Below are 20,566 nucleotides of genomic sequence, written 5' to 3'. Positions count from 1 at the left end.
GCGATATTTTTTTTTTTTTTAAATAGTCGATTAGTTGGTGCTGAACGAGTACATGATTAGTCGATTACATGTGCACATCCTTAGTATTTTTTTCTTGGGCTAAAAGGCGAAGTAAAAGTAAATCAAAGTCTCATTAAAAGCTGAAATTCATGGAAAAAAAGAAATTTTGGTATGAGTAGTGCAGAATAATATTTATTAATATTTCTTAAAAAAAAAAAAAAAAGCAGTAAAACAATTGTTTTAATATTTTATTTTAAAAAGTACAAAAAAAAAAAAGGACCTTAATGTTTGAAAATTTGCGAAATTTTCCATTAAGTTGCGTACACGTGTATTTAAGGTTCAGTACTAAGAAAAGTACTTTAATACCTTTTATTTGATGGTTACACAACATAACATTTTTAAAGTAATTTTTTATATATATATATATATGTAATTGTTTTTTTTGTTTTTTTTTTTCTGTAGAAATTGATGAATTGAAAATATTTTCAAAAATGTATGAAACCAAACTGGACACACATGCATTTACACAAATTTGACAAGATTTAAAAAATATTTTTCATTTTTATCACCTCGGACAACCTTATTTGTCAATGAGCCATGAGCCATCACTGGCCTATAAAAATAAATGAATGAACAAAGATTCTGACAGCTTACACTTTTCAAAGGAGATTATATATTACAGTTACTAACAGTGTAGTCACCAAGAATGTAACGGAATATTCAAGACATCAGGAGAGGGCACCAAATGTAAAGTTACGATTTTAGTGTTACGGTCCTGGAAATAACTGTAGTATTTTGGCAGAAACTGTGGATAACGTGGTAAATTTTGGTTAGTCCTAAAGACACACGTATACCTACAAATAATTTTAGTCATTGTGTGTAAATTGTGAAACGCCACAAACATTGCCCTTTGCAAACAGAGCCTAAAAACTATGTGGTGCTGCTCTGCTCAAGTAAAAAAAACTGTCAATAATTCCATCATATTTGGGTTTTCCATTTTCTCATACATTCCAAATTTGTTTTCCAAGTCTTGGTTCCTCTTCCATTTCTTCCTCGTCTTTCCCAATCCTTTTTTTTTTTTACATCACATCACTTCATGTTCAACATGGGGCTCCTGAAGTTCTCTGGAATGGCATGTTGTCTCATTTCTTCTGTTGTTTATGCAATGTTTGTGCTTTAGGCTGAGGCAGAGGTGGCATCTCTGAACAGGCGTATCCAGCTGGTTGAGGAGGAGTTGGATCGTGCTCAGGAGAGACTGGCCACAGCCCTGCAGAAGCTGGAAGAGGCTGAGAAGGCTGCCGATGAGAGCGAGAGGTGTGTGCTTGAACATATTTGCTCTCAACATGTATTTATTCAAACTAATGTTATTTCTTCATCTCCTTCACCCTAATTTGCACTACTTTCTGATTGCTGATTTCTCTCTTTGGTATAGAGGGATGAAGGTGATTGAGAACAGGGCTCTGAAGGATGAGGAGAAGATGGAGCTCCAAGAGATCCAGCTCAAGGAGGCCAAACACATTGCTGAGGAGGCCGACCGCAAGTATGAGGAGGTAATGACCAGATAAATTCACATACCTATTATGATGTTATTAATAGCATCACTGTATATCTAGCACAGCTCAAATTTGCAATGGAAGTCAACATGAAACCATATTTCCAAGTGAAACAGGATATTCAATGCAGAAAACTTTGTAGGGTGGGAATTGATTTTTATCCATTAGGATAAAAATAAGTGGGCTTTGTGTGTAAAGGAAGTAAATGGGATCAGTTTTGATTTCATGTTAATTTTATGGATGTTTCCAAGGTCTCATACAAGGCACATTTCCACTACTTGACAGTATGGATTCAGCATTTTGAGTTGTGTTTGATGTGTGTTGCAGGTGGCTCGTAAGCTGGTGATCGTTGAGGGAGAGTTGGAGCGTACAGAGGAAAGAGCAGAGCTTGCTGAGAGGTTAATCTGAGATTCAAAATATACATACAAAGACATGCTCATAAAGAATCCATAATCACATACGCTACAGAGCACAGACCACACATACAGTCCTCTTTAGCACACTTTTTTTGTAGTTGTCCTATGAAAGCTCAAATGCATTGTGCCCTCATCCTGCATGACTTTAGGAATGCTCTATCATAACCATAAAACCAAAAACCCCTTTTGTGTGTGAGTGAGTGAGAGAGTCTAGTGATTTCATTGGCTTGACTCCAGCTTAAATTCATATGTCCCCCCCCCCCCCCCTTCTCATTTGTGTTTGGGCATGTGTGACCTTTGACCTGACATACCCCCACTCAAACTAACAGCCATGTCAAGCAGATGGAGGAGGAGTTGAGAGCTCTTGACCAGACATTGAAGACTCTGCAGGCCTCAGATGAGAAGGTACATACTCCAAATGAATGATTTCAGTGCCAACATGTCAAACATCTGCTGGTTTAAGGTTACCCGACCGCTTATGTGTTTGTTAGAGACGTGGGGTGTACGGACCACGAAAGAATGCTGAGAATGTTACCTGCTTTTTTAAGAGGATCTACATTTTATGAGTGAAGAGTGTGCACACATTTTAGTTAAAGGGATAGTTCACTCATTAATTCTGTCATCATTTACATACCCTTATGTTGTTCCAAACCCAAATAACTTCACAATGTAAGTGAATGGTGACTGAGGCTGTGATTTAGCCTAACATCACTTCTTGTGTCCTGTGGAAGAAAGTCATGCAGGTTTGGAACTCCATAGGGGTGAGTAAATGACAGAATTTTCCTTGTTAGGTGAACTGTCCATTTAACTCCACGAAAAAATGAGAAAATAGGACTCCTCCCTCCAGCACTGGCTGTTCTTAATCTGTGCTGCTACTGTTTTACCTGGTTTTTCACCCATCTGTCTTATTCCTCCATCTTTCCGCCTTCCTTGCACTCATCTATCTATCCACATCCAGGTATCATTCTTTCAGAAACCGCATGAGTTTACTTGCTAACCTTTCAGAAAGCATTATAGAAAGTTATTTTATGGAAAAAGAGAATGGCATGATATGCATGCACATGTAACAAGCTTCAATCAAGCTTCAAACAGCGTTCATGTTTCACAAAAATGTGCAAAGGACAAATTTTACTTTCAGAATCACAAACAGTTTTGCTTCCTTTGCATTAAAAACCACCACACGTTACTGTTAAACACCATCTCATGTCTAGATATTGCCCATTGCACACAAGGAATAAGTTAAACAGGAAGCATTTGTGGCATGGGACGGCAACAACACAAAAATACACTACATTAAACTGTTGTAAATTAAACTTGTACATTTTGATGAAAGCACAAACAGAATCTATTAAAGGAATATTCCATGTTAAAGCAAGTAGAGCTCTATCAACAGCATTCATGATATGTTGTCGATTTAAGCAGATAAAAAATTGTGACCCACCCCACTTTGTTAAAAAGAAAAAATGCATTGGCGTTTAGAACCTACACACTAGATGTAGGATGTAGAGGTAAAATCATACGGGTTTGTGAAAGTGACTCTCCACTAAGTGATCAAAGATTGAGGAAATGTAAATTTTTGCTGCAGCGCACTTTAACGAAGGCATCCGATGACCAATGAGAATTTCGGACAGGCTGATCCAGTTGTTGCAATCCAGTTTGCTGTATTCATTCTTAATTTAAACCAAAACCAATTTTGATATTATTTGACATCTATTCTTATGGGTACCGTATTTTCCAGAATGTAAGTCGCGTTTTTTTTTTTTCATCATCTGAAAGGTCCTGCGACTTGTAGTCCAAAGCGACTTATACTGTATACATAATTTATATGTAACCTATGCCGGCTGGTCAAACACGCGCACCAAAACAGATGAAAACGGTTAGAGTTGGTAGAAGCATTTTATTGTTGCCAATTCAGAATATTTTGTCTTTACAAAGTATACCACCAGTTTAAATGTTTTGTCCATCATAACATTATTGTTCTAACAAACTCTAGACCGCTGTCAAACGCAACTCCTCACATGCCTGCAAAATGATGTTTCATCTCACTCGTAGTAAAAACATTCAGTCAGTGAACCGGATAATTAATATCCACAGATGCTAACATTAATGAATGAATAGAATACAACAGGCACAATATTTTAGTTTTGATGCTGATCCTGAGGTTTTTGATTCTGGGTTATAGAATACGCGCTTCAGAGGAAGATATTAGATGAGCGCTTGACGGGAAGAAATGCTGGATTTTTGTGAGGTTTGTGAATTGCATCTGTTTAAATGACATATCTGCATATTTGCAGATAGTATATAATAGACGTTTTATTGATATTTGCCTTTTATCATTAGAAAAGAAAGTTAAAAGTTACAGGGGACTGCTGAGGAGAGGCTGATAGAATACGTGCTTTAGAGGTAAATAAGCGCTCAACAGGATGCTGGATCTGCTCAAGTTTTGTGAGGCTTGTTTATTACATCTTTAAATGAGATATACGCTTATTTGCAGACGATATATGATATTAGTTTTATTGCTATTTGCATTTTTATCATTAGACAAGACAGTTCAAAGTTATAAGTTCAACTGTTGAGGAGAGAGAGGGAGAATGACACAGGTGAGCATTTTAACATAATGAGCTCACCAGTCTGTTATTGTAGTAACACGATGGCACGTAACAACTAAACGAATCGTGACTGGTTGTTTACATTGTCTCAGTCACACGCAAGCAGGCGATTTTTCAGCACCATCAAGCAACAAATCGGCCAAACAGGAAAATTTATCGGCCGACGTCGATAATTAAAAGTGGTCAATATATCGGTCGACCACTACACACGACTACTTAAAGCAAATCTCCCGTTTAAAATAAGCCCCAAAACACCATGAAATAATGTGTAGATTCTGAGGAACTGTAATCTTCACGGAGCACGATTGTCATCTGAACCGGTGAAGGGAAATTGGACGGCTGCTCCCGTGTCCTAATGCCTGCCGTATTTAACCTCTGTCAGTGTGACCTATACACATACATGCGACTTATGTGTGTTTTTTTTGTTTTTTTTCTCTCAACAACGTGACTTATAGTCAGGTGCAACTTTATTTCTGGAAAATACAGTATATTTTGCTTTCATATGAAATAAATTCTCAGCTAATGCTGTTAATTATAAAGGGACCTTCTAACCTTCTAGGTAACCCTTCTAGATACTATTCCGTATTAATTTTACAAATTATATTTTCATTAGTTTTTCATGTTGGTCAAATTTTAGCATTTTCATATTCGGTGTATCCATCAACAAATGTCTTAATTTCATATTGGATTAGTATATTTGTTACATGTTTGTTTAAATGCATAATTTGTGTTATTTACAAGTATTTACATTGATATGTAGAACACATGCTAAATCTGTACTGTCTCTTTAAGACTATAGGCAACAGCCAGTGAGCGCACGCAAGAGTATACGTTTTTTTAGTGCATCTGTGCTATGTGTGATAAGAAGTAAAGATTTCATTTTTTTATTGTTTTTAATCAACAACTGACTGTAAAGAACAGAAATGGTATTAATAGAGACTTTATTCAATGACATATGGATTGTGTGGATCTCATCTCTGGACACACAGAACGAGTCAAATCAAACATTTACTACTAAATCACTGGTGAGTAAAATCTGAAAGTTTACCAGCCAGTGGCTAGTCACTGATATTTTAACTTATACAGTGCGAAATTTGTTTGCATTTGCAAGGGATTTACTCAATTTGTGGAGGGTTGCCACAAAGAGTAAAAGATCGATATTGGGATTTAAGAATCATAAAAATCGATATTTTTACCCAGTCTATCCATCAAATGCTCCTTTAGAATGTTCTCTAGTGTCTAGGCACCCTTGCATGCTTACAGTTAAAGTCTATGGTGTAAGTGCATTTCTTTACACACATTTTGTGTTTTTACAGACTGAGGTGAATCGAAATTTATTTTCTGTGGTAATCGACAGCATACAGATGCTGTCCTTTGAGCTCCTTTTTAAGGCCTCTTTTCTTCCATTCATGCATTTAACATCATCTCTATTACTCTACCACTGCTGCTGGCCTGTCTTCACATCTTTTCTTTGCCCTGTGCTCCTTTCAATTCTGCTTCCTCCAAAATCAAACTGGTTGCTCTGTATATAGCAAATGCGCCGAGCTGGAGGAGGAGCTGAAAAATGTTACCAACAATCTTAAGAGTTTGGAGGCCCAGGCTGAGAAGGTAGGGTGTGCGTGTCTCTTTCTGCACGATTTCTGACTGGTTGCAGTGTCTCGCTTCTTTCTTTCTCCCCACCCCCCACCCCCCTCAAAGGAACAAGGATATCTGATTAAATTCCACAAATGTCACCAACCAATCAAGTATTGACTCCCTAATTATCAAAGCAGTGATCTAACTAGTCATGCGAGCATAACGTGAGCATCCTCATTTACAAGTGGCCTTTTGATCTGTGTACCATATGTCATCACGCACAGCAAAAGGCCACGTGTCGGACCACATTACAACGGAGACCATTAAATCAGGAAAAAGCCGTAACTGGCCGCAGACCCCCCTTTTTTTCCCACTTATCCATCTAGACTTTAGATGTTATTCAATATGCCCGAAGGACTTTTGCATAATGAAAGAGAATGTGTCGCACCATCTTGGTTCGCTATAGAATCAAGCACAGCCAGTTAAACCCCTGGATGCCATTTGGTTAATGAAGCAGAAGTGAAGCTATCGAATGCTGTGTTGCATGAGATGAGCTGGTGAGAAGAACAGCAGTTTATTTGCATGAGATTTGGCAGCATGTTGTGTGGTGTAGTTCTATGGAATTTTATGTAGAGTACTATGAGTGGAAAACTATTAGTTGTGACATCTGTGGATTGCTGGATAATATGGTTTGCATAAGCGGCAGTGTTTTCAAACACAGTGCACAGCATAAAAGTCAAACATTTTGACCAATCTAGCATGCCCCCAGCAGAGCTATATCTATAACGGCAAGCAAAACGATGGATTGACGACTATTGATGGTGCCAACCAGTCATTTCTACATGAGACATTACGAAATCTTGGATCAGTGTAGCCTTATGTACACTTATTGGTCAATACTCAATACTTGTTGCTCAAACAAGTTTTTCCTTTTGAATTTTTCAAGTATGAATATTTTTCCTCTGTTTTGTTGATGTTGCTGCTGCATTCCAGCACACATGTCCTGATCTGTTTCAAGCCCTGGCAGCTTACATCAGCACTCTCAGCCATCGTGTCACAAACCTTGCACAACAGCAGCAGGCCAGGGCTCAGCCAGCCAACATGGAAACTTCTGGAGAATAAAAACATGCCACATGATGTCAAAGCATAGACAGCTGCACTACTTTTCGCCCTAAAAGAGCTGTTGAAAATTTAGATGTTGAAGTGACATGAAACTCGTTGTATCTTTGAAGTCTGCCAAACTGATGGGGTGTGGGTGGGTGTGTGTGTGTGTGCATGTTGATTGGTAAGAACTCCACCCCTGCCCCCACCAACTAAATGTCCTTCTTTTTCCCCCACAGTACTCCCAGAAGGAGGATAAGTATGAGGAAGAAATCAAGATCCTCACTGATAAGCTGAAGGAGGTGAGATGAGGTTACATGGAAGATTTGGTCTCTTTTAGGGATGCCAAAGTTAATGTTTACTTGCATTTACTTTTAAAACTGTTTGGTGAAAAATGAAAATTCTGGCATCATTTACTCACTGTCATTATCTACTTCCAAAACTGTGTGCTGTTATTTTGGAACACAAAAGGAGGACTTTTAAAGAATCTTTACACTGCTCTTTTCCATGAAACAACAGTATAGTGATTACATCAGTCAAGCTCCAAAAAGGGCAAAAAAAAAAAACCACCATAAAAGTAGTACATACGGTCTTCTGAAGCTATATGATAGCTTTATTGATGCATAAACTGTAAGCCATTTTTCACTGAAAATCTTCCTCTCTGCCATAGCTCTGAAATATGGTCTGAGTTGATGACTTTACACAAGAGGTCGACAGATTTTTCGGATACGATAACTAAGGTGGTGGGAAAGGTCGATAACTGGGAATTAATCGGCCAATAGTTTTTACATTTATTTATAGAACGTCAAATCATTCTTTCCTTACTATGACAGGCACAGACAGAGTCCTAAATGAATTAAATCTCAGATGCAATTTGTTTAACCAAAATCCCCCAAACAACCAAAAATTAATTAAGATCAGGTGCATAATGTGGGACTTTTAAGTATAAACAAGCCCGAAACACACCGGGGACTCTTATTTTGAAATGACAAAATGCTGAAAAAACCAAGTATCAGTAGCTTTCGCCATAGAGTTTTGCAGATAACAGTAGTTTGAAAAAACAACTTTGGCACTGATTAATCAGTAAAACCGATATTTTACACATCATTGATTCGCTCATGACCAAAACATAACATGCATTGCAACAAGTTTAAAAGCAACAATAGGTTATGACAAAATGTTGCATACTTTGTTTTACTTGCATCAAGGAAATGACAATTGTACATTTTGAAGATGTGCTAAAATAACCATGATTATTAATTTGGATACATTGACAGCCTAAGTTTCTATGCACATAAAAAAAATGCTAATGTAGACCAGTCTTTTCATCAAATTGGATTTGTCTTTGTATGGCTTTTATTCGAGCATGTTAAAGATTCTGTGTGCTTGCACTGAACTATCAGTTTGACCATATGAATTTGCCCTCCTTTGCTAGGCTGAGACCCGTGCTGAGTTTTCTGAGAGGTCTGTGGCCAAACTGGAGAAAACCATTGATGATTTGGAAGGTACGATTATGGCTCTTTGCCACCTTTCCTTCCATTCGCTACTATATGATCTTCTGTTTTCATTTCTTTCATACTGTTCATACTGTATTTATAGCATTATCACATTGTTCTTTTCCTGTCCTCTTTAACAGTCATAATCTTATGTGCCTTGTTTCCTATTTTCATGCAATTGCATTTATCTTTCCTTCATACTTCTGTTTTTCCTTCCTCTTTGCTCTTTGTCTTTGTGTGTGAACAGATGAGCTTTATGCACAGAAACTCAAATATAAGGCCATTAGTGAAGAGCTGGATCATGCCCTCAACGACATGACCTCTATGTAAATATAGGCCTGTGTATGTGTGTGAAATTTTGCTCTCTGTGGGTTCTTCTGTTGCTAGGGTGACTGAGTCTTGCGGCAGTGGTTTGATTTTGAGTCTCGTGACCCAGTTGGTTAGCTAACCTTGAGCTCCATAACCTCAGATCGTATACTTTTACTATGCTGCAAAGAGTTAATTGTTGACTTGAGCACAGTTGGAGCACTAATGCTTGGAGAGTTTGCATGAATGGTGACAGGTCTTGACTTTAGTACTACAGTATGATTCTAACTTGTAGTTAAGATATTAACACACAATAAGATATTGAAGGAACTATTATACTAAAAACATAAAAAACTGGTTCATGTTTAAGTGGACATATTCTACGTAGCATTTATTTGTCAAGCTTATTTGTCATTATTTGTCAAAGTTTAAACTTTTAACCAAATGTTGTACTTGAGGGACACCATTTTCGCCCTCACTCTCTTACTGAAATGAACAGCGTCCCTGCTAAGGTGCTGCTGAATACTCAAGATGTTGCTATGTAAAAGTGGGTAGTCATTTGTTAATGTGCTGGGTGTTTTGACGGTTATGTGTTCTGAGTGACCCATTTTTACAGCCTAGTTTCAATAAATGGTCTGGGTGGACTGGGAAGCTTTTGAAGAACAATTCTGGAACGACGTATCAGAGAAATCAGTGATATGCTCTTTTTAAGGCTTGCATCTACATTAGGCATGTGACGGTATAAAATTTTCATGTCATGATAATTTTGTCATGAAGATTTTATCACGGTATTGAATTACATTTCAAAAACGGGTTGAATGATAAACTAACTTCTATTGTTTTTCTCTTAATAAAAAGTTTAATGACATTTTCAAAACCAAACTGGCCTTTAACAGATAACAAGGAACTTTGAAAAGAACCCTGAACGTTTAAAAAAAACTACCATCAACACCATAGATGCATAGCCAAATTTAACATTTAAGTTGATGTCTTAATATTTAAATGGTCATTCTGCCACGGGGCCACTGATCATTACAGATCAGTACAGACTAGGAATGGGCTCGGGTACTCGGACGTGGCAGCAATGATCGATCATGAAAACGATGAATGATAGTGATCAAGTATGACGTGACTTTTCACTTAATTCGAAATTCAGTGACAATTACCTGACAACTAAACACAAACGTGTCAAAGAGGGAGCTTATTTTTTATTTTGAGATTGATTACTTTGTGATTTTGAGGGTTACGTTGATTAGCAGCCAAACTGATATGCGACGCTGCAGTGCTGTCGTTACGATAATCAAAAGAGTGTAATTAACTGTGTTTTGAACACCTGTCTCTGCAAAACGTTTGCTAAATGTGTTTTATTATCATTTAATATAAGAACTTTGACTCATTAATGGATATTATTTAATATGTGAATGTTTGTCACTGACTGTAAACCTCCCTGCTCTGGGTGCGGAAATGTTTGTGTGACGTAACACACACCTGCATTTCGACGAAACGGGAGTTGAAGATTTCCGTACGAGTTTCCAAGTTAGAAGTCCAACATAAAGTGCCATTCCGTTGCACTTTCCCCAGTTTAAAGGTGGAAATTCCAACTCTGAGTTGAACGCTTCATGAATCACCACAGCAACAACAATACGGAGCATCGCGGCTTTCACCACAGGAGCGAACACTTGGGGAGACACACACACACCAGGCTTGTGGCAGTGGACTCAATGCACTGAAGCAACGCATATACAGCAGGCGAGTGTTTCAAACAGCTAGACAGAGCACAGCTAAATGGAAAACAATGCAGCGTCTTCAAAACTGAACTTCAACTTAACGCGCATGTTAAAAACAATGGTTATGGTGGTCGCATACGTCATCGAGGCCGTCTCGTTTCATTTTTTTTTTTTTTGTCTTATTCATATTTTTTTATTTATTGTCAATGCCTTTTATGTATATGCACTTACATTTATACAATTGTTAACCTTTTTTGCATTCCCAATAAAAAATAAAAAAAATGAAACGAGACGGCCTCGATGACGTATGCGACCTCCGGAGGATGCAGCCTTCCAAACGAGAGACAGCCAATATGTAAGCACTGTAAGAAAATAGTGCCGTACACCCTGGCTAACACAAGCACTATGCAAAGACACCTACAGAACCACCACAGCTCTCAACTAAAATCAACCAAGTCTGACGAGACTCAAATCATACAGGAGAGAAGCCAACCAGTCAGTTGAGTTTGTGGCAAAACCTTTTACAGTGCTTGCATATTGTTCTGTCTTTAACGGCATATGATAATTCATACTCAAAGTAGAACTGAAGTGACATTCATTACAAGATGATTAGTTAAAACATTTCAAAATGCACTGCATTGTTTTGCATTTTGTGACTTTCAGTCGAATAAAAGACTTTCCAGTCATATACACTACCGGTCAAAAGTTTTGAAACACATGACTGAAATGTTTCTCATGATCTTAAAAATCTTTTGATCTGAAGGCGTATGCTTAAATGATTGAAATTAGTTTTGTAGACAAAAATATAATTGTGCCACCATATTAGTTTATTTCATTATAAAACTAAAATGTATTTAATAAAAAAAGTTTTTGAAATGGATGACTTGGACCAAATAATAAAGAAAAGCAGCCAATAAGTGCCCAACATAGATGGGAACTCCTTCAATACTGTTTAAAAAGCATCTCAGGGTGATACCTCAAGAAGTTGGTTGAGAAAATGTCAAGAGTACATGTCTGCAAATTCTAGGCAAAGGGTGACTACTATGAAGATGCTAAAATATAACACAGTTTTGATTTATCTTGGATTTTATTTAGTCACAACATAATTCCCATAGTTCCATTTAAGTTATTCCATAGTTTTGATGACTTTACTGTTATTCTAAAATGTGAAGAAAAAAATTATAATAAAGAATGAGTGTGTTTCAAAACTTTTGACCGGTAGTGTATATAGTGTTAAAATATCGTCTTGTCTCGTTCTCGTGAACCCAGTATCGTGTATCATCTCGTCTCGTGAGCTAAGTGAATCGTCACACCACTAATGTTAAAGTAAGGCTAGACTAATTTTATCGAGCCAACTACTAGGCTGCAACAATAGTATGCATTTTATTTTCTGGATAGCAAGCCAGTTGCTAATATATATCTAGGTGCTAGCTACAACTTTAATAACCACAAGTTCACTTTCACTGTATGGTAACGTATGATTGCATGGTGTTCCAACTTGAAATTAATATTGAAATCATCATTGTGCCACATTGTCATTATTAATTACAGGACTTAGTATTATCTGATTCCAATTGTATTTTAGTTGTTACTACGAGATGCAAACATTACTGTGTAGCTAGCAGAGTTTTAGCAAACTACTCTCTGGCCACAAGCTACTCATTATCTGCAAATGGCAACAACAGTTCACTTAGTTCTCACTTAGCTAGTTGTCTCTTAGAGTGTTGTCTCTCAGTTTGGAAAAACCGCTTGGAAAAACGAGCAGAACTGTCACAACTTGCCTTTATCTTGATGAATTGAACGCAACGATTGTCCTCCGGATGAGCGGACATGTTGTCCACGGCAGTTTCGCTGCCGCTTTTCTCCCACATGTTTTACACAAATTGAAACCATCTCCAACCAACAATCCCCCTCTGCATTTTTATGGAACCCAAAATACTTCCACTCTACCAACTTAACCCTATTAGAATGCAGATAAAGTGTCAGCAGCATTCCTCCTTTAGCCGTGTTTCTCTTCCACGCTGGTTTGATAACATCAGAGTGTGCATGTGTCATTTGTACCGCAGTGTTTTGAATCTTGATTCATTGATGGGGGGAAAAACTACTGTGTAATCAGAAGAAAAAAAAATGGCCTAAAGGTTATCTAGAAATATTTGCGGTATTTTGAAGTGCCCATGATAACAATATAGTGCATGTTGTTTACCGTGATATACCGTATAACCGAATACCATCACATGACTAATTTACATAACACTAAGGATTTTAACCTAAAATATTTATTAGGAGCTTGTTCACTTTGGAGCTGTGGCATTTATTAATATCTTAACTTTTTTTGTTTCTTTTTTTTTTTTTTTGTGTGGTTGTTTAACAAATTATTCTGAAGTGGCGGAAAATGTTACGAGGGGCCTGGGTAGCTCAGCGAGTATTGACGCTGACTACCACCCCTGGAGTCCAGAGTGTGCTGAGTGACTCCAGCCAGGTCTCCTAAGCAACCAAATTGGCCCAGTTGCTAGGGAGGGTAGAGTCACATGGGGTAACCTCCTTGTGTTCACGGTTAGTGGTTCTCGCTCTCAATGGGGCACGTGGTAAGTTGTGCGTGTCTCGCGTAGAGTAGCATGAGCCTCCACATGCTTTGAGTCTCCGCGGTGTCATGCACAACGAGCCACGTGATAAGATGCAGGGATTGATGGTCTCAGAAGCGGAGGCAACTGAGATTTGTCCTCTGCCACCCAGATTGAGGTGAGTAACCGCGCCACCACCAGGACCTACTAAAGTAGTGGGAATTGGGCATTCCAAATTGGGAGAAATGGGGATAAAAATTAAATTATAAATATTAAAAGAAAATTGTTATGAGGCGTTTATCATTGATGTCTGTTCACAGATAAAGCGTTTCTGGACTATTCTGTTGCTGACTGTGACCAAGAAATACTACTTCAACCTCCAACTTCTGTCCATATTTGTTGCTTATTTCTCCTCCGATCCTCTGTGTACACTTCCCTTTTCATGTTTTTTTGTCTGTTACTCTATTAGCCTACATGTTCTATTTCTGTTTTCTCTGAATTGTTGTTCTAATTCAATATCAGCTTCAACCTTATCCTTATTTTCATCTGGATTTGACTGTATTCAGAGATATATTGTCATTGTTTGTTGTTTGTCCCTTTCTTTGCTCATCTCTTTGCTGTATTTTTGATGCCTTGTACCATGTTTATTTAAGAGAAGAAAAAAAAGCTCTGCTCTCTTTTGAAATTGTGCTAGTCTCTTTTTCTACTAACGTAATATAGTTGGGAGCCAAAACATTTACATACAATTTATCTCAGATGTTCCTAATATCTAATGTTTAATAGGAAAATGTAAATAAAGTAGCCATTGCAGGGCTCCAGACTACAGCTTAAATGGTCGCAAATGCGACCAAAAATAATTGATTGCGACAATAATTTGAAATCTAGTCGTCACTGGCGACTGTCGAGTTGTGTGCGTTCATATGCGGTTTCGTCAGATATCATCTTGTGTTTAATTGAATACATCTTTAGAGTGTGCACCACCAGTGTGTCTCGAGCCGCTTTTCACCTGTTCTGTTGTGATGAGTTCGCTGCACGCAACAACAAACCCAGCGTGAGAGAGTCTTGACCAAATTACTCTTTTGAACCGGGTCTTTTTCATGAATCACCGAAAAGCATGGAGGGTGTGAACTCAGGAGCTCAGGTTAGCAGTTTGAATCAGTCTCTTTCTCAGCGAATCATCCGTTAGTGAGCTCACAATATATATATATATATATATATATATATAAGCTTATATGGACTTTGAAGGGCAGTACTAAATAAAAACAAAATGTTTGTCTCTTATACACCAATCAGCCACAACATTAAAACCACCTGCTTAATATTGTGTAGGTCCCCCTCGTGCCACCAAAACAGTGCCAACCTGCATCTCAGAATAGCATTCTGAGAAACTATTCTTCTCACCACAATTGTACAGAGCGGTTATCTGAGTTACCGTAGACTTTGTCAGTTCGAACCAGTCTGGCCATTCTCTGTTGACCTCTCTCATCAACAAGGCATTTCCATCCACAGAAAGTTTTTTGTTTTTGGCACCATTCTGAGTAAATTCTAGATACTGTTTTGTGTGAAAATCCCAGGAGATCAGCAGTTACAGAAATACTCAAACCAGCCCGTCTGGCACCAACAATCATTCCACGGTCCAAATCACTGAGATCACTTTTTTTTTCCCCATTCTGATGGTTAATGTGAACATTAACTGAAGCTCCTGACCCGTATCTGCATGATTTTATGCACTGCAGTGCTGCCACACGATTGGCTGATTAGATAATCGCATGGATGATTGTTTGTGCCAGATGGGCTGGTTTGAGTATTTCTGTATCTGCTGATCTCCTGGGATTTTCACACACAACAGTCTTTAGAGTTTACTCCGAATGGTGCCAAAAACAAAAAACATCCAGTGAGCAGCAGTTCTGTGGATGGAAATGCCTTGTTGATGAGAGAGATCAACGGAGAATGGCCAGACTGGTTCGAACGGACAAAGTCTACTGTAACTCAGATAACCGCTCTGTACAATTGTGATGAGAAGAATAGTTTCTCAGAATGCTATTCTGAGATGCAGGTTGGCGCTGTTTTGGCGGCATGAGGGGGACCTACACAATATTAGGCAGGTGGTTTTAATGTTGTGGCTGAACAGTGTATTTGTATAAATTATGAAAGGGGTGTGAACATTGAGACAAAAAGGGAATGCAAACTTGCATGTCTTCTAAACTATATATACTGTTTATTAAACCTCTGATTACTGGGTTATCAGCTGTCTTTTCTTCTTTTTTCTATCTAGTTTCTGAACAACAATCTAAATCGAGCAATTATATGATTTGGTGACTAAAAACAGCCATTTGGCTCCTTAATGTTTCCGTTAAGGATCCAATGGCTCCCAAGTAATTTTTTTAGTCTTATCGTAAGGAATTAAACGAGTTAACACTGGGTTCAGAATGAAAAAATGCCCCCCAAAAAAAACAAATCAATTATCAAAGCTCACGGACATAAGTAATAGATTTTGCAAGTTCCTTGCAAGAATTTTCATTTATTGATTTTCAGTTTTACATTTACATTTGGCCACCATTTAAAACAACTTGGAAAAAACGTTTTGACAAAATGTGTACGTAAACTGCACAATCTTACACCTATTATGCTGCTTAAAGTGTTAGTTCACCCAAAAATGAAAATTCTCTCATTTACACACTTATGCCATCCCAGATGTGAATGACTTTCTTCTTTTGAACTCAAATGAAGATTTTAAAAAGAATTTCTCAGCACTTTTGGTCCTCACAATGCAAGTAAATGGGTGCCAAAATTTTGAAGCTCCAAAAAATCACAAGTCAACATAAAAGTAATCCATAAGACTCCAGTGGTTAAATCAATGTCTTCAAAAGCGATATGATAGGTGTGGTTGAGAAATAGATCACTTTCACATTCTTCTTGTGTTTTTGGTTATTCACATTCTTTATGCATATCGCCCCCTACTGGGCAGGCAGAAGAATTTCGAGCATAAAAGGATTTAAATATTGATCTGTTTCTCACCCACACCTATCATATAGCTACTGAAGATATGCATTAAAAAACTGTAGTCATATGGATTACTTTTATGATGCCTTTTTGTGCTTTTGGGAGCATCAAAATTGTAGTACCCATTCACTTGCATTGTATGGACATACAGAGCTGAAATATTCATCTAAAAATCATAATTTGTGTTCTGTAGAAGAAAGTCATAAACATGTAGGAGGGGATGAGAGAATTTTCATTTTTTATAGAACTATCCCTTTAAGCCATATAAACATCTTACACATGTAAACACAGTGTTTTCTATTGAGGAAAGGTCATTAACACAAGCAAAACTAGATCAACACGCTTAGATTTTTGCCTGTTAAACCCATTTTGCTTTGCATTTAAACACCTTTAGCGCCGTCCTGTCAGCATATTTTGAAAAGCTGAAACATTTTTTAAAAACCCCAATATTAATAATAAAAAGAGAATATATATATAAATATTTAAAAAAAAAAAAAAAATCTTTTTTTGTGTTAGGATTTTGATAGTTGATTTTCATAGCTATTTGTTTGTTTTGTATATATAAACACTCAATGAAAGTAACCTACTCCTTAAGACTAACCCTGAACAGCTAAAAAGAATTCACACAAATGTAAACAATAAAATTGCAACACTAAATACAAGACAGCTCAGCCCAACTTGCTATTTTACTAGTTATTGAAGTGAATTCATAAAGGATGTATGCTGTTAAAAAATGCTTGCACAGTTACACTTATAGTGGTATTTGGTGGTCACATTTCACTATCAACCTTTCTGATAGTCGTTTGGAGTCTATTCCTTAAGTGAAAAATGAGAATAGGGAAATCCCTTTTCATGTGACAGGAAGTCTTCCTTTGTGTGAAGCTGAGGGAAGCTGGATAAGCAGATGTAGTTGATCACAGTGGTTGGGCTGGGATATAAGGTTTATTATGGAATAAAGTTAGCAGGGGGCCAGGCTGCTGCCAGCACTTTTGGCCAGAAACATTGATTCTTACTGTCTGAATTACATTCAGATTGGTTTAGCATGAATTCCAGTCTCGAAATGGAAGCCATGTCTGATGTATTTAGGCTGGCCAAGATGGCTGAACAGCTGTGAGGACCGTTTCTGTGCTTAATCAATAATACTTTACCATAAGGTTCCATTCGTTAACATTAGTTAATGCATTAGGTATCATGAACAAACAATAAACATATTAACATCTTTGTTAATGTTAATAAAAATACAGTTGTTAGTTCATGTTGGTTCATAGTGCATTAACTAATGTTAACAATTTTTTTTCTTTTTTTTTGTTGTTGAAATTAACATTAAACAAGATTAATAAACGATGTATAAGTATTGCTTTTTTGTCCGTTCATGTTAACTGATGTTAGCAAATAGAACCCGGTTGTGAAATTTTACCGCTGAATTCACTTAATTTTTCAACAGTTATCTAATTATGGTTCTTATCTAGTGATCTTGTCAAAAGTTACTTGCAAAAAAAAGAAAAATCCTCAACTTTTCAAACCCTTTATAGATGGCCACATGCCATAAGCAAAATAAAAGGCTCTCAATCCCCAAAATTGGTTTATCTCTTGGTTTTTTTACTTCTGTGCTGTGGGAAAAACAAAATCTGATGTGCCAGTTTGATTTCAGTTGGACTAAAACAAATTTCTTTTGTGCAAAATTTTAACCCTGCTGGATATAAACCCAAAATACTTCCGATGAATTCAGTATCTACAATGTCTTCAACAATAAAAGAAAATTCTGAGCCGTGAAGGTTTCAGAAGTAGTATTTATAAGTGTAAACCTGAACTTATGCTGATGCTTTATTTGCAGTGGTAGCTTTACATACTGATTTAATATCACAAATAGTCTCAAAGCACTGTTAAATTACCTGCAGTCCTTCAGGCTGAAAAATGTAAAAAAATAAAATGATGTAACAAATGTGCCATAGAAGAACCTTGAACCATATATAGTGATAAATGATTTTCAATAAGATTTTCAATTTTGGTATCCTTCTGGGAATTATTTTCTTCTTGCAGAGAAACTGAGAGATGCTAAAGAGGAGAACATCAAGATCCATGCCACTTTGGACCAGACCTTGAGCGAGCTCAACAGTTTCTAAGGACCTGGACCAGAACACCCTCTTGACACCCTCATCTCATTTGGTTTCTTTCCCTCTGCACCCTCGATTCATCTATTTTCTGAAACCCTGTTCTCTTGTATTGAGGTAGGGCTCGCCAAGCCAACCAGCAAAAATGCGGTGCCTCTTGATGTTTTCAAAAGTACTTTTATCATTTTTTTGGAGCATTTGTTAAGCTTCACTGCTCATCTCAGAAAATCCCAAGTGATTTTGGCAGCAATCAATTATGGTGTTCCAAAAGTGTCAAATTGTATGTCAGTTCTGAGATGGCTTTCATTATCAGAGCTTCTATGTTTGTGGTTTACTTATGATTTTGCACACGTCTATTACAGCCAAAACATTCCCAACCATTATTCAGTAATTATTTCTCATTTTTAACTTGATGCATGCAATTTTGTGCCATAAAAACCAGCTTGGAAATGTCTTGCTTGGCTTTTTTACCATCAAAGTTTCCTGTTGATATGACCCAGGATATTTTGCTGTTTTTGTTGGTGCCCGATGCTTCCCCTGCTATTCTCTTCTACCTCTTCACTCTTATCATTCTGCACAAGTTTTTGCTGCCTGTTGGCGTTACAGGTTTTGGGACCAAATCCACATCATGTGGTCTGTAACTGTATGCTCAACCATGCCGGGAGGATCATTGTTTTTTTTTGTTTGTTTTTTATTATTAAAAGAATTTGCTTGAATTTTTTTTTTTTTTTTTTTTATATGTATTCTTTATTTGGGTGTGATCCCACCCCCCTAATATATGTATTCTTTATTTGGGTGTGATCCCCCGCCCTTTGAGCAGAGGAGACCAAGTCATGGTTTCTTCATTAACTCGGAATGGTGACCTGTTTTGTTTTCTTTAAAGAGCCATATTCTACCCAGGGAAGAAAGGTTGGAGATTTTTTTTCCATTAGTTCAAAGCAGTCACTGCCACATTCGAAAGGTTCAGAAAGCCGTGCGGATCTAAATATGTATTATGAACACAGTAAATGGGAGAGAAATGTAACACTTAATAGTATAATGATTAAAGGGGTGAACACACAGTTTTAACTGGTAAGAGCCCACAATGATGTGTAATCACTTTGTTACTGTCTGTATCTTGTAATGATGGCCAAATTCTTTTTTTAAATAAAGACCATGATTTTTACTGTCATTGAGCCTTGGTGTCTACTATTCTCTTTTAAAGGTGCGATCAGTGTTCTTCCAAACCGACGATTCATCCAGTTTACCTTTTGCATTGAAGTAGCATTCTCCACTGCTGGAAACCCCATGGCAGGCCTGGAGGATACTAACCACACAAAACACAGCCAAAAAACTCATCTTTGTTGTCTGCATGACTAGGCAGAAAAAAATGGAGGTTACATATTTATTCTTAATACTTTGAAATTTAAGATTGAAGTTACTTAATTGCATGTAAACAAATTTGTAATATACACAGAAAGAAAATACATTCAAAACAGCATTGTATATATTGTCTCTTAATATTTACCAGTGCAAAAGGTGTGCACAGTTCTTCAAAGAACCACTGCTTCATTTGCAAACCAGAATTTCTGATGATACAACTTTTGCTATAACCGACATAAAAGCATCCATACCCTCTGTCCATGTGAATTATTGCAGTATTGAGTACTATCAGAGATTACTTAGCAGAGACATGCCACTTCTATTAAAATGAATGGGAGAAACTGGAATGCTCAACTAAGAAGCCCTAAGCGCCCAACGGTCAACAGATATAGAAAGGAAGTTCTGCCAGTTCTGAACAGTTAAAAGAGCCAATCACCTTTTAGATACAGACATTGCCTGTCAATCAACTCTAGAACCTGCATGCGCATTGAAGTTTTTTTTTTTTAGTGTAATATGAGGTAAAGAATCACAATTTATAATTCCAGTATTGTCAGATTTTATTGCTGATTTTAAATATGTTCTTTGATCGTAATCTTGACCAATCATTTTTGAGATTTTGGCCTTTCTCCATTCACGTACACTACTGGTCAAACGTTTTGAAACACTTGACTGAAATGTATACTTGACCAAATAATAAAGAAAAGCAGCCAATAAGTGCCCAACATAGATGGGAACTCCTTCAATAC

At 37.2% G+C, this 20,566-nt stretch overlaps 1 protein-coding gene across 5 annotated transcripts in view; it reads left to right on the top strand.

Moving 5' to 3' along the window:
* LOC127420939 (tropomyosin alpha-3 chain-like) overlaps positions 1-19,629 on the top strand; it is a 35,565-nt gene extending 15,936 nt beyond the window's left edge. For 2 of the 5 annotated variants that reach the window (XM_051663586.1, XM_051663590.1), the window contains 7 exons: positions 1,181-1,314; positions 1,433-1,550; positions 1,881-1,951; positions 2,299-2,374; positions 7,494-7,556; positions 8,690-8,759; positions 18,388-19,629. In XM_051663586.1, coding sequence (XP_051519546.1) covers positions 1,181-1,314; positions 1,433-1,550; positions 1,881-1,951; positions 2,299-2,374; positions 7,494-7,556; positions 8,690-8,759; positions 18,388-18,470 — 615 coding nt within the window. In that variant the 3' untranslated portion in view covers positions 18,471-19,629. Of the gene's footprint in view, positions 1-1,180; positions 1,315-1,432; positions 1,551-1,880; positions 1,952-2,298; positions 2,375-6,110; positions 6,187-7,493; positions 7,557-8,689; positions 8,760-8,997; positions 10,925-13,664; positions 13,684-18,387 lie in introns of those variants that run through there. The other 3 variants (XM_051663587.1, XM_051663588.1, XM_051663589.1) reach the window with 3 other exon arrangements.
* The last annotated feature ends 937 nt before the right edge of the window (positions 19,630-20,566 follow it).

The sequence above is a fragment of the Myxocyprinus asiaticus genome, chromosome 30 (genome assembly GCF_019703515.2).
Source record: "Myxocyprinus asiaticus isolate MX2 ecotype Aquarium Trade chromosome 30, UBuf_Myxa_2, whole genome shotgun sequence".
In the NCBI taxonomy this organism is placed as follows: Eukaryota; Metazoa; Chordata; class Actinopteri; order Cypriniformes; family Catostomidae; genus Myxocyprinus; species Myxocyprinus asiaticus.
This window is presented reverse-complemented; position numbering and strand designations above follow the sequence as displayed.